Source organism: Leptonychotes weddellii, chromosome 8, assembly GCF_054177405.1.
Source record: "Leptonychotes weddellii isolate Sample4059 chromosome 8, ASM5417740v2, whole genome shotgun sequence".
Lineage (NCBI taxonomy): Eukaryota > Metazoa > Chordata > Mammalia > Carnivora > Phocidae > Leptonychotes > Leptonychotes weddellii.
The window spans coordinates 96406779-96421171 of NC_138376.1; the positions used below are offsets into that span (position 1 = coordinate 96406779).

Here is a 14393-nt window from a genome sequence, read left to right on the forward strand (position 1 = left end):
AAAAAAAAAAAAAATCTCTAAAAAAAAAATTTATATTTGTGTGGTTACTTGTTTCTGTTTCTCGGGGCAATTGAATAAAAAGGTTATTTTTGGAAAAAAGTTGTGGTTTTGGAATGTCATTTATTTCCAGTGTTCATTTAGTGTACTAGTTTTAATTTTTAACTCAACACTTGCACCACAATTGGTATCTGTCCTTAATTGAAAAAAAGGGCTGTTTTCTGTTGATGAGGTATGATTAGAATTAAAATTTAGAATTTAGTGGAATTTCAGACTTATATTGGGAATTATTTAAGCATTTGAAATTGCAGATGTGTAAGATTATGAATTTATGAACTTTGTATTTTGTATTTGATAGTTTATCAGTGTATTAGAGAAGTTTGGGAAGTAGAAAAAGTCATTCATAATTCTTCTTCCTTCATGTGACTTATAATTTGAGGGTACTGCCTTCCAGTCTTTTTCATATACTTTTTTTCCCTTTAGTTCTAATACTACTTATGAACTTCTTCAGTCTCTTTTTCACTTGATAATATTAATATAGGCACATGTTGCTACATAGCCTTCATCACTAACAGGGTTGTATAATAATTTCTATTGATTAGTTCTATCATTATTTATCTAATGATCTCATGTCCTTCAGATTGCTTTTAAATTTTTCTAAAAAAAAATAATACTGAGATAACCATCTTTTTTCTGTTTGGATTATTTTGAAATTTTCTTTAGAGTAGTGTAAATAATGGAAGAAGAAAGACTCACAGGGAGGATTTCTTCCAGAAGATGAGAGAACTTAGTTGAAACAAGTCTGCTAAGGTTGGACTTGGACTCCTAATTGACTTTCATAAACTGAGGGAGGAGAAAAAGAGGGAGAGTATAGATATAATTGGTTGAGGATGATGAACTGAGGTCAGGGTTCTGTTTTGTTTTTCTGTATTCTGGCAAGGGGCTATCTGGGTGGAGATGAAAAGTTCCTGTAACTGGGGTGCCTGGGTGGCTTAGTCAGTTAAGCGACCAACTCTTGATTTCTGCTCAGGTCATGATCTCAGGGTTGGCAGATTGAGCCCCAAGTCTGGTTCCACACTCAGTGTGGAGCTTGCTTGAGTCTCTCTCTCTCTCTCCCCCCACCCTCCCACACCATGCACACCTCTGCATGCTCTCTTTCTCAAAATAAGATAAGATAAAATAAATTGTAAAAAAGTGCCTATAATCTTGATGGTTGAGACAGAGGATTGGTAAACACCTCTGATGCACCTGAAACTTTTTCCTTAGATAAAATAATAAAAACTAATGATAATATAATATACCCTATTATTTTCCATCATAGTTATTTCAAAGAGTTCCTTTTCTACCCCTCAGGTGGCCACAACTACCTAAAAAAAGAGGGATCATTCAAAGAAATACATTACTTAGAAGTTAAAATAGCTGTATTATCAAGAATGATCAATAATAAAAAATTCTGAGATTATACTTTGGGGTAAAATATGCATTAATTATTTTGGTCAAAATACATAAGGCAGTCAATATAAAATTAATCTTAAGATTAACCTTATATTTGCTGATATTTGCATTTATGGTCATTTATAAAAGTGTTCTGATGTTGTACTCTATTATCCTAACAGGTTACCTATTAAAATTATTTTTTTTACTATTGGAGCAGTTTTTATTTTGGCTAGAGTCAGATCAGGTATTCTTACATAAAAGTAACAGATAGGAATCTCTCCTTATTGACTTCTTGAATGGAAGCATATGAGGCCGTAAAACCAGTTACAAGTTGTATATTGTTATTTTTTTCAGTCTCCTTTTTGGATTCTTAGCATTCCCTCTGAAGATATTGCCAGAAACTTAATGAAACGAACAGTGTGTGCCAAGTAAGAGAAACTTACAGTGTTTTCCTGTAGATTATATACTGTACTTCTCATACTACTCTGTCCTTGTATATTGGCGGAGAATTAGAAGGGCTTAGTTGTTGTGGGGAGCTCACTTTAGCTTGCAGATACATGAATTGGCCACTGGGTGGTGGTGGTAGAACAGGGAGTTCTCTGCTGAAACTGAGGGTGAGGGAATCTTAGTGCTGAAATGCATAAATACTTCTTTTGGGATAATTTTTTTAAACTTCTATATTAAGCAGGATTATGGTATAAGATGTAAATGCTGTTATTACATAGGATAAATGCCACATTTAATTATAGCCAAAGTATTGAAAATCTAAAGATGTTTTTGTAGAGGGCTTTAGTTGGATGAGCAGATATGTGTGAAATGACAAAAAGTGCAGACTGCCATGAAATATGTTTTGCTGTTTTGTTAGAGAATGAAGTCCTGATTATCATATCTTGTGTGGATTACTGTAATGATGCTGTTCATAGTTTATCCTACCTGTTTTCTAGATTTTATCATTGCTATCTTTTTTTCATTTCTTCCTTCTTTCCCTCCCTCCTTTCTTTCTAATCTTTTAAGTTGAAACTTGCTAATGGGTTTCACTATTCAGCAAAAATGACTATCAGACAGAAATATAACTGAAAAAAAAAGTCTCTTGAATAATCATTACTTTTGATTAGTGTATTAAAATTTATGGCTCTAAGAGTTGTTTGATTTCAGCAGATAAGGCTTATTAGGTTTAAAATAGCTATTTGAGGACCAAGAACTTGTACACTTCCTTCAAACCTCGTATCTTTTCCTACATTTGCTTAATGGTATAATTAATAATTATGTAATGATTGTATAATATTATATAATTTCCTTGACTACTTTTTATTTTCTGTATATTTTGAATAGCTTAGGTTGGGTATACTGTCAGTGATAGCTAAATAAGGGTGGTATTACTGTAGAGGTCCTCTGTCTATAAATTTAATAGAAAGCAAAGGCGGAATTCATTTTCAAATGATAAAATTCACAGTCCTAATTGTAGCATTAATTGTTTTGGAAATAAAATAGACTATTATAAGCATGGATTGAAAAGTAACTTAAAATTTTTTTTGTGGTAGACTAGGGACTGAAAGTTAATTTTGTTTTGTTGATTTATCTTTAAAATGGAATATCTTCAGCATACCACAAAAAGAGTGAAAAATATAATAAACCCCTACGTATCTACCTTGTTAGATCTCAACATTTTGAGATACTTGCCACAGTTGTCTTAAAAAAAAAAAAGTTGTCTAAAAAAAAAAAGTGGTTTACAGAAACCGTTGACCGTTGCACCTTTCCCAATTCCATTCCCCTCCTTCCCTCAAAGGATAGTTTCTTAAAGAATTTTTGTCAGAAAAATTTCGTTATTACTTCCATAATCATTAAAATATTTGAGATTATTGTTGATTTTATATTAAGTTGATATCCATGCTTATTTATATAGCACCTATGAGAAATGTGACAGCCTATATAAGCTTTATAATCTCTAAATTATGGATCATAATAGTTAAGTCATATATATGAAAACTTTACTCTGAAAATCTAAATCATAAAAGATATTATTATAAATTAATGTTCCAATTATAGCTGAAGTTTTTGGTGTTGTATGCCTAATCTTTATTTTGACTATTTAAAATATAAATTTATTAATATATAAATTTCTGAAAAAGAGGATATGGAGTCATATTTTGTTGATTCTAGGTTATCATTACAAGCATTAGTTCCTATGTTATACTGTATAATAGTTCGTTAGGGATAATTATGATCCGTTAAACTGCCTTTCCCTGAATGGCCTGGGATTTCTCTTTTCTTTTTTCTTTTTTTTTAATTTTTGAGAAGCACTATATTATAGTGCATGTAGTCATGTGTGTCATCTGGAGTCTGATGGATTGGAATTCTAGCTTCATTAATTACTATATGACCTGAAAGAGTCATTTTATCTCATTGTGCCTCAGTTTCCTCATTGGTTCAATTGGTGATGATACTGGAAGCTACCTCATAGGGCTCTTATGAGGAACAATTATGAATCCATATTAAATGGCTTAGAATAGTCCCTTGTACTTTGGTTATATAAAGTGTTAGCTTTTATTATTTTTGTTTTTTAAGGTTTTCCTTTTCCAGAGGTTGAGTTATATATGCTTTCCCTCAGCTTAAGCTTCCAGGAGTCTTCTCCCTTAGGTTTCATGAAGGCAGTGAGCTTTGTTCTGTTGTGTCTTAGTGCCTAGAATAATTTCTGGTATATAGTAATACTTAATAAATATTTGTTGAATAAATGAATTGATCAAGCTTATTATAATTTCTAAACATTAAGAAAAAATCCTGAATACATGGAATTTGGGGACATCTATTTTGAATAATTGTGTTTGTTGCTTTTTACTCTTTGTATATTTGTATAGCTGAGGTCACCCCTTTAGTGATGGCTAAATAAGAGTAGGATTACTATAGAGGCCCTTTTTCAATAAATTCGGTAGAAAGGAAAGGAAGATTTTCAAAGGATAATATTCTCAATCCTAATGGCAGCATTAATTACATTTATAAAGTAGTTTGAATTTAGATGCACAAAACTATGCTACTATGTAGATTTGAGTTCCATTATAATGAATTCTTGTTTGTAATGAAATTTGCTTGTAATTGTTTAAATGTTCCTTGAAATTGGTGGAAGCTTGAGGATTTTTTTTATAGTAAGAATTTTCTTTTTTTATAGTGGTTAGAAAAGTAACTAACAGTTACTAAATGTTAGTAAGTAATAGCTAAATATTAATTGTAACATTTTTAGCTGGTCATTTTTGTTTTATGGAGAAGACACTGGAAAAATTGGATTTGCGGCAGCTTGTCACCCATTTTACTAAAATAAATGATGTTACTGCATCATTTGTATTCTAGTATAAAAATATAATAATGAAGACTTGGAAAAATCTTGACTTACATTAAATTTCCTTCTGTGTAAAGTTAAACTTCTCTGTGTGATTTGGACTTATGTTTATTTTTAGGACACATTTCTCATTTATAGCTTAGAAAATATAGGCAATAATTGTGTAAGTGGAATAAGAATAAAGAACTAGGGAAGTAATTGTTACATATTACTGCATGAACTGATTTCGTTACTGAGGTTAGTACTAATCATTTATTTTCTAGGTCCATATTTGAACTATGGGGTCATGGAAAATCTCCAGAGGAGCTGTATAATTCTCTTAAAAACTACCCTGTGGAGAAGATGGTGCGTAGTGAAATGTGTTTTTTATAGGTATATCTACAGATACTGTAGAATTATGAAGCTTAAAATAATTTATTTGCTTTTATTTTAGGTTCCATTTCTGCATTCAGATTCTACATATAAAATAAAGATTCACACATTTAATAAAACATTGACACAAGAAGAAAAAGTCAAACGAATAGATGTAAGTGAATTTAGCAAAAATGAAAAAAACCTATGAGAATAATGTGGTCTGCTGCTGTTGATATGGAATAATTCTCGATTCTGTTCAGTGTTTATTTGGTAGCACACTGTGTGCTAAGTAATTTTCATGTTTTGTCTTACTTAATGCTGATACCAAACTTACAAGATAGGTATTATTATATAAGCACTGTTTTTCCTTTAAAATTCTAATGGGACATGAGAATCACTTTTATTTTTTAGGCACTTGAGTTTCTGCCATTTGAAGGGAAAGTGAATTTAAAGAAGCCACAGCATATATTCTCTGTTTTGGAGGATTATGGTTTGGACCCAAACTGCATCCCTGAGAATCCACATAATATTTATTTTGGTAGATGGGTAAGCAAGTGTTCTTTTTACCTATTTCAGATTGTTTCTTTAAAAGTTTAAGGTTAGGGCGCCTGGGTGGCTCTGTAATTAAGTGTCTGCCTTTGGCTCAGGTCATGATCCCAGGGTCCTGGGATCGAGTCTCACATCGGGCTCCCTGCTCAGCGGGAAGTCTGCTTCTCCCTCTCCCACTCTTTCTGCTTGTGTTCCTGCTCTTGCTATTTCTGTCTGTCAAATAAATAAATAAATAAATCTTTAAAAAAAAAAAAGTTTAATGTTAGACCTTTGTATAGGACTCTTTATATGTAGAATTCTTTGTATAGGACTCTTTATATGTAGAATTCTAAGACAACTGAAGACTCAGAATTACTGTATGAATTAAAATGAGTGAAAATACGTGGTTCTGTGTTTTGTTTTGTTTGTTTTTCCAGAGATTCCTGGGAAGTGCAAGAGGCTTGCTAGATAATAGGGCCTAGGTAGGAGGTGGTGTACCAGGAAAAAAATAACATAAGACTTGTCAGAAAGTCTGGATTGCTTTTTAAGCAGAGAAAAGGCAGAGTGCTGTGGTAGTTGAGGGATCTAATTTGTGGAGTTCTTGAATCTAAGCTCATATTCTGAAAAGAAATAAAATTATTGCAGAGCAGTCCTGCTCACTTCCCTAAGGGTAATGGAAGCTGGGCTTATGTTACAGGTTATTGTTTTTAGGAGAAAAAAGAGGTGGGTAGAGTTTACTCACCACCAACCTCTGGAATTATTGCATTCAAATTCAATTCAAATTTAATTTGAAAGGTCACAATAAATTACAACACGCTAAAAAAAATACAAGGTATTTGTCCATAATTACCTCAATCACATTTTTTTTTAAAGGAACAAGTTTAGAGCAATGGTAAGTGGAAAGATGTTTTTATCATCAAGATACTCTGGTTTTATTGTGAATGGTTATCTTCAATCTGTTTTATACAGTTAAACTAATTTGAAGAATCTCTGATCTAGATTGCAGATGGACAGAGAGAGCTTATTGAGTCATACAGTGTCAAAAAGAGACACTTTATTGGAAATACAAGCATGGATGCTGGTTTATCATTTATCATGGCCAACCATGGAAAAGTGAAAGAAAATGATATAGTCTTTGATCCATTTGTTGGAACAGGTATTTTTATTTAACTGTTAAACTAGTGCATAGGTGTTACTTGTTTATATTAGTCAAGGTCATAGCAATGTTTTTGCTAGAAGATTAGTAAATTTGTACAGAATAATCTTAATTATCATGAGATAGTGGCTAAGAGACGACCACATATTTGTGTAATAGCCCAGTATGCAACACTTGTGCCACTTCAAGAATATGATTTAATTTTGTGGGCTTTTTCCCCAAGTAAACCACTAGGTGGAGGGGCATACCATACATTGCAATACTGTGTACTGTGGAAATGTTGTAAAACTATACAGTTTATTTAAATAGGAAAACTTGGGTGGAAAAAAGGCTTGAGTGACAAGATAAAAAAAACATGTTCATCATTTAACATTGATAACCATATACTTACATGGAAAAAAATGGGTAATATGTCTGATCTTTGATTTGGTTTGTAGAGGTTTATAAGTTAAGTGTGAAGATAAGGAAAGTGACTTAATTATCAACGGGCTAGAGCCTGGCTGCTGAGGCTGCAGTCTGTGTTTGTACACACTTGATTAGATGTCCTTGTAATTAACTTTGTGTAGAAGTCCTAAAATTCCACGTTTACCTACTCTGATTCCATGAAGACATTTTCCTCCTTTGCCCCATTTTTTGCTGGATCTTACTCATACCTAGGGAGCATATTTAGGTTTGTCTGGCTAAATTAATTGTGATTCAGATTGTGTTGGAACAAACTGTGTTTGTGGTTGGAGTTTCTCCCTGTAGCTGTCCTTACCCATCAGAAACTTGGGAAGCAGCGTTGCCACAATAACTAACACTGTTGAACTAAAAAGAAAAAAACTTCCTGAGGAGATTATGGCACAGAGAGAGGTTATGTGACTTGGCCAAGGTTATACAGTGTGTAAATTTCATGAGATTCAAACTCAAGCAGTCTAACTCCAGAGCTCCTGCTCTTAACTACTATGCTAGAGCTGTCTCTTTCTGCATTAGGATCTGTCAGCCAGCTGTTATACCATATACTAACTTGAGGAATGTGACCACATGTGATTAGGAAGAAATAGTATCAAAGTCAAAAGATTTCTGATTGTTGGAATGATTTTCTGTGTTTGTTGTTGAATTAATCTGCTAGTGAGTTTCTCTTCTCCCACTCCCACCAGTGTCTCCATATATCCCACACCCAATATTCGACCTATTTGTTTCTTTCCTATCCTCCTTATCCTTAGTGCCTCCTGCAACTTTTTAAACTTTTATTGGAAATAATGCCAAACTTATAGTTAAGATACAAGAATAAAAATAGAACAGAGAACACTTGCATGTACTTGACTCAGATTAAACTTGTTAACATTTGGTCTCATTTACTTTATCATTTGTTTTCTTTTTATGTTTATTTACATAATTTTGTTTTCTTTACCATTTGAAAGTAGGTTGCATCCATCCCGTCCCTTTACCTCTCAAATACTTCAATATATATATCTTAAGAATGAGGATATTCTCTTATATAACCACAGTATAGTTTTCAATGTTAGCAAATGTACTATTAATACAATACTTTAATGTTCATATGACATTTTTGTTAATTGACCCACTGATGTCCTTTATACCATCTTTTTTTCCTTTCCAGTCTAGCATCAAGTATTGTATTTTGTCACTGATGTTTCTTTGATTCATTTGATATGGAACAAGTCCACAGTCTTTCTTTTTCTTTTATGAAATTTGCACTTTTGGAGAACACTGTCCCTCCTCTCTTTATTTTTTATTCAGAATGTACCTCATTGGGGTCATTTATTTCCGCATGATTAGATTCAGGTTATACATTCCTGGCTGGACTACTACAACAGTGATTTTGTGTCCTCCTCAGGGCATCTGCATAATGGTTATCTGCCCCTCATTGGTAATATTCATTTTGATCAGCTGGTTAAGGTGGTGGGTGATTTTTCCATTGCATGATTGCTATTTTTTCCTCATTGCAGTTAATAGGCAGTCTGTGGGAAGACATGTTAAGCAGGATGTAAATATCCTGTTCTGCATCTAAATTCCCCCTCAGCCCTGTCAAGTTCTCAGGTTTGGCATTCATTGATGATTCTTGCCTGAACCAGTCTTCACTTTGGTCACAAAGGGATGATTTTCCAATAATAGTACTCCCTCCGCAATTACCACTTGACACTCATTCTATTATAACCAAGAGCCCTTTCTTCTCTCCTGTGTATTTATTATCAATGTAAGCTTGTGAATTCCCCCTTTTTTCCCCTGAGTGGTCTATAATTCATTACTTAATTATTTGTTGCTCAAATTTTCCCACGTTTGCCAAGTGGAGCCCTTTCGCACTGGATCTGTCTTTGTGACCTGTTCCTGTCTTTTATTTTTGAGGACTTTCTTACTTTCTCGCTCATCTTTTACCTGCCCAAACCCTGGAATCAGTCATTTCTCCAAGGAACCATTGTTTCTTTAGTGGGGAATGGTATTAGAGACCAAGATCTGGGTGCTAGGTATCTTTATTTCTCGACCCTTTCAGCAGATAAGCTAGGGCATTTATGTGCATATGTGCACAATATGCATGTAAATGTGAATGCACGTACACATATCCCTATATATGTACTGTGTGCACATGCATGTGGATATACACAGATATTGTAGAAATTGTGAATTTTCATATATACTACAAATTCTAGTCTATCCTGACAGATTTTGTTCTTGCTTATCCCCATTCCATTTTTACATGTGCCTTCTTCCACATTGAGAATCCTGTTTTCCTTAACCATCTACACATTTATTCTTTTGCTCATTCCTATAATACATTTAAAATAGTTTCAAAATTGCTTTGCACTTACCACCAAAAGAAAAGCAAAACAATACAAAAACCCTATTAAAAGGATATGTTTTAAGGCTATGTATTGAGTTCTCTACTCCACCTAAAGGGCAATAAAGTCAAATATGTCAAATATTGTGCTTTCTTCTTTTTCCCCCTCATTTAAAAATCAGTTCAGAGTTCATTTTTTTCAGTTTGCCTTCAGTTTTAGACTTTTACCTCCTTCCATCCTCGTTGATATATTTTTAAATATGTAGAAGATCAGTTTGCTTCCAAAAGTCAACTGTACAAGAGGTATACTTAAACAAATATCACTCCTTTCCATATCGCTTCCATCCTCCTCCCCCATCCCTTTTCAATAACCAGCTTCTTTTTTAGTTGATTCCTCTTGTTTGTGTTTTTTTTGTAGTGATAGGCAGATATATGTACATTTTATTTCTACTTCTTTCTTACACCACTTTGCTTTTCTCACTTAATAGTTTTTCCTGAAAATCACTTTCTGTTAATTCATAGGTATTGTCTTCATTCTTTTTATAGTTGTAGTCCATGGGTGTATATACTATAATTTATTCAAACAGTCTCCTATACTTGGACATGGGTAGTGTCCAGTATTTTAGAGTTACAAATAATGCCTGCAATGAATAATCTTTTGTATATATACTTGCATAACATCGGAGATAAGGCTCTAGGGTGAATTCTTAAAAGTAGAATTGCTGGTTGAAGAATGTAGGTATATTGTTAAACCTTGCTTCACCAGCAGAGTTTATTGTCAAGGTTTTGAAATGTTGCCAGTCTGTTGGATGAAAACATTATCTCAGTGTAGTGTTATTTTGTATTTCTCTTATTATAAGTGAAGTCTAATAACCTTTTATATATATATATTTAACATATAATGTATTATTTATTTCAGGGGTACAGGTCTGTGCTTCATGAGTCTTATGTAATACCCAGTGCTCATTACAACACATACTCTCCCCAGTGTCCATTACCCAGTTAACCCATCCTCCCACCCCCCTCCCCGCCAGCAACCCTCAGTTTGTTTCCTATGATTAAGAGTCTCTTATGGTTTAAGAGTCTCCCTCTCTGGTTTCATCTTGTTTCATTTTTTTCTTCTCTTCCCCTATGATCCTCTGCCTTGTTTCTTAAATTCCGCATATCAGTGAGGTCATATGATAATTGTCTTTCTCTGATCGACTTATTTCGTTTAGCATAATACCCTCTAGTTCCATCCACATCGTTGCAACCTTTTATATTTTAAGGGCCATTTTAATAATTTTTTTGGAAATATTTTTCATGTCTTTTGCCCATTTTTATGTAGACATTTCTTTATTTTTGGAAGTACTTTGTATGTTAGGGAATTAGCTCTCCCTCTCTTTTCCTTTTTTTTTAATGTATGTGAAGATGTGTACATATGTATATTACATGTGTGCATATGTGTGTATATATGTATATATACACACAAAAAAACAAATATTTCCTTCCAGTTTGCCAATTAGTTTTTGACTTTGCAAACAGTTGCTTTTTGCCATGCAAAAGTTTTCCCTACATCTAAGTTATAGAGGTATCTAGCTATGTTATTCTTCTAGTACGTTTATAGTTTTAGTTTTGTTTCCTTTCGATCTCGGTCTGTTTGGAGTTTTTTTTTTTAATTATTACTATTTTTTATTATGCTCAATTAGCCAGCATATAGTACATCATTAGTTTTTGATGTAGTGTTCCAACGATTCATCAGTTGTGTATAATACCCAGTGCTCATCACCACACATGCCCTCCTTAATATCCATCACCCAGTTGCCCCATCCCCCCACCCCCCTCCCTTCTGTAACCCTCAGTTTGGTTCCTGGAGTCCAGAGTCTCTCATAGTTTGTCTCCCTCTCTGATTTCTTATATGCTGTGAGGAATGGATCTATAATTTCTCTTTTTTCCAAATGCTGAACCTTTTATTAATCCTTAATTTGTTCTTGGACTTTAAAAATTTTTTCTGTGAAGTGAGAATTCTTTGATACACATACAGGTACATAATCTTAATATGTACACATACATGTAGACAAGACTATAAAGTCTAAAAATAGAGTTCCTAGCATAGGTAAAATTTCTTTCCCTTGATGTATATGAGGTTGGTTGTATTATGAAATGCTAACTGCCACAGCAATCAAAATATTGATAACCTTCAGTGTGAGTAAGGGGCAAGGAGGCTTGCCCCTAATTTACTTTAGAGCAGCTCCTTAGAGTGGGTAGTAGATCATGGTCTTGTGACTGTTTACGTAGGACAATTAATTGAAAATTGCTAAGAAGAAGATCTTTGCAAAGATGCTGCTAAAATATATTTTTATAATTTGTAGTTTAAGCATAGCTTTAGAACTTTAGTTTTTGGTGCTTTTGTTTTGAGATTGGTGATATAATTGTGAATAGACACAATTTTAATGTATAGTTTGTCCTTTTTCTTGGGCCTTTTGTCTCACTGATGGGTAGTACCTTCTGAAGGATTGGGGAAATACTAACCTTGTGCCCTCCTCCATGGCCATAGTTTTTCACAAATATTTTTGATAGTATTTTTTCCTTGTTTCCTTTTCTAATATTTAAAAATGAAGTCAAGTATATCTAATCCTTTTCCATTTTAAAGGCACAAAATTGAAGTATATTAGCTTCCCAAATGTTTTATCCACTGACTTCTCATGACCTGTGTTTTTCTCAAGGTTATAGGATAGAGTAGAAAGCTTCTGGGACACTGAGAGGAGAGATGTAATCTTTTCCTGCCTAAATGCCTTTCCTTTTTCTTTAGACAGTCTGCTATTGTTGTCTAGAATGACATGAGCTGTAGAAACATAACTTTCCTTTCCATTTTAGTGACTACATTGGTTTTCATTTTAATAAGATTTTTTAAAAAGTTGCTTATCTCCATTTTTTTTTCCGAGGGAGAAGATACCTATCACTGGGCCAGCTCTAAGTAGTTAGGAAGTCCTAGTGTTCTAATATGAGCATGGCTAAAGGATTGATGAACATGATATGTTGAATACCTATAATGGTACAGGCCTGCCTATGATATACAAGAGTTGTGAATGGTGTGCAACTCTTATTGAATGTGCAGCTTTACTTAATTTAATAACAAATTTTACTTCTGTTTATCTAATTGGTAAGCTAAGTGTATATTTATTTCAGTTGGTGCTGACCCCAAAGGAGAGAGAATGGTATAGAGAAAAGAGCAAATAGAGTGAGTTTTAAATCCTTAATCTATTAGTTATTATGTCACTTTGGGCAACATTCTCAACTTGTCTGGGCCTCAGTTCCATCATTGATAAAATGGTAATAGTAATATATTGTGAGGATTAAGTGAGGTAATATATGTATATGAAATTCTTAGGAAGTTGCCTGACACATGGTAGACATTCTGTAGACTGTAATGAATATCACTATTATTTTGTTAGGAACTTAGATGCCTTTTTGGTGAAAGATGTTAGATATAGCCAATATTGAATGGTGATGATGAACAATTTGGCAATGAACTCATTTTCTAGTCCCTTCTTTGGCTGATTTCCAAGATACTCATAATTTGGAACTGTTGGCAAATTGTGACAGCAGGCAAGGAAATCGAGGGTTAAAATTGTAAACATCTAATTCTTTGTTTATAATGAAAATAATTGGTACAAGTAGACACATAGCCAGTTGCTGTAGGTAGCTGTGATACGATTTTATGACAGAGGTCCATAGATATTCCTTTTCTTCTTCCCCTCTCTAAAGTGAGTCAGCTATTTTAGTAATTGAGAATATATCCAGGAGAGCATTATACACTCCTTGGCTGATTCTACCTTTAGATGAGCCATAGTGTAAGGAAAAGAGTGCGGCTCCTTTTGAATTTTACCATTGCAGAATGATAGACAAAGGTGTCAGGTGTTGGGAAACTGACTGTGCTGGTCCTGGGAGGAGACTGTGGGGGAGGAAAAGAGGCAATTAGGAGAGAGATAATTGATCTCTGTAGGTCTGTGGAATAGTTTCTGCTTCCTTCCCATTTTTGTCCACAACTCTCTGTAGTCTCCTTTTCCTGAGTTTCATAGTTTATCTGGTAAAATTTCTATTACAGTATCCTTTTGCTCAGGCCGCTAGTGTAACTTACCTGAGTTCGTTTGGAAAAAGGATAGAGTAGATACAGTAGTCCATTTTTCCTCCTTTTGTCCTCTCCTTTCAGCAAAACCAAAGCCCACTCTCTCATTTCTACACTTCTGTAAGGCTTTTTACTTAAATCTCTAATGATGAAAATCACAAATTAGTTTCTATATTGTAAATAAATTCCACTTATTGTGTCCTTTTGCCTATAAGATATTGCCCTAACCTTAAAGTGGTTACTGTTTAAGTAAGGAGAAATTAGAACACTGAGTTTGTACACTTGATAGCATAAGAAATTGGGTGAGTCACATAACCTGCCCCTTACCACTTCACCCCTCCTTTATCACCTCTTCTTCCACCAGATTCAGGGAAACTCCAACTGAGGTATAACTAAATGCAAAAAATGCTTCAATTTAATGGAGAAAACAACTAGATGATTAACAGCGATTAGCCAGTGATCAGTTCAGAAAAGCTAATTTATAATGACTTTATTTAAAACTTTGAAAGCTTAAAGGGGACAAAGTTAACTAACAGATGTAGTCTAACAGATTATTCATCTCCTTTCAGCAGTGTACTCTAAATTGGGTCTTCTCAAAACTCATTCTAACCAAATGGATAAGGTTCTGTTTAAGGAAGCACAGGAAAGCTTTTCTGTTCCCCTTGACAACTAGTTCTTCTAGGTGAGTATCTGCCTTAATTGG

At 33.8% G+C, this 14393-nt stretch overlaps 1 protein-coding gene across 4 annotated transcripts in view; it reads left to right on the forward strand.

Moving 5' to 3' along the window:
* Window positions 1-14393, forward strand: part of TRMT11 (tRNA methyltransferase 11) — a 53369-nt gene that overhangs the window by 4134 nt on the left and 34842 nt on the right. For 3 of the 4 annotated variants that reach the window (XR_014147930.1, XM_081828943.1, XM_081828942.1), the window contains exons 2-6: window positions 1789-1862; window positions 5029-5110; window positions 5199-5291; window positions 5531-5665; window positions 6647-6803. Coding sequence is in view for 3 of the 4 variants with exons in the window: in XM_081828943.1 (XP_081685069.1) it covers window positions 1789-1862; window positions 5029-5110; window positions 5199-5291; window positions 5531-5665; window positions 6647-6803 (541 nt within the window). In the remaining variant the exon portion in view is untranslated. The remainder of the gene's footprint in view (window positions 1-1788; window positions 1863-5028; window positions 5111-5198; window positions 5292-5530; window positions 5666-6646; window positions 6804-14393) is intronic. The other variant, XM_081828944.1, reaches the window with a different exon arrangement.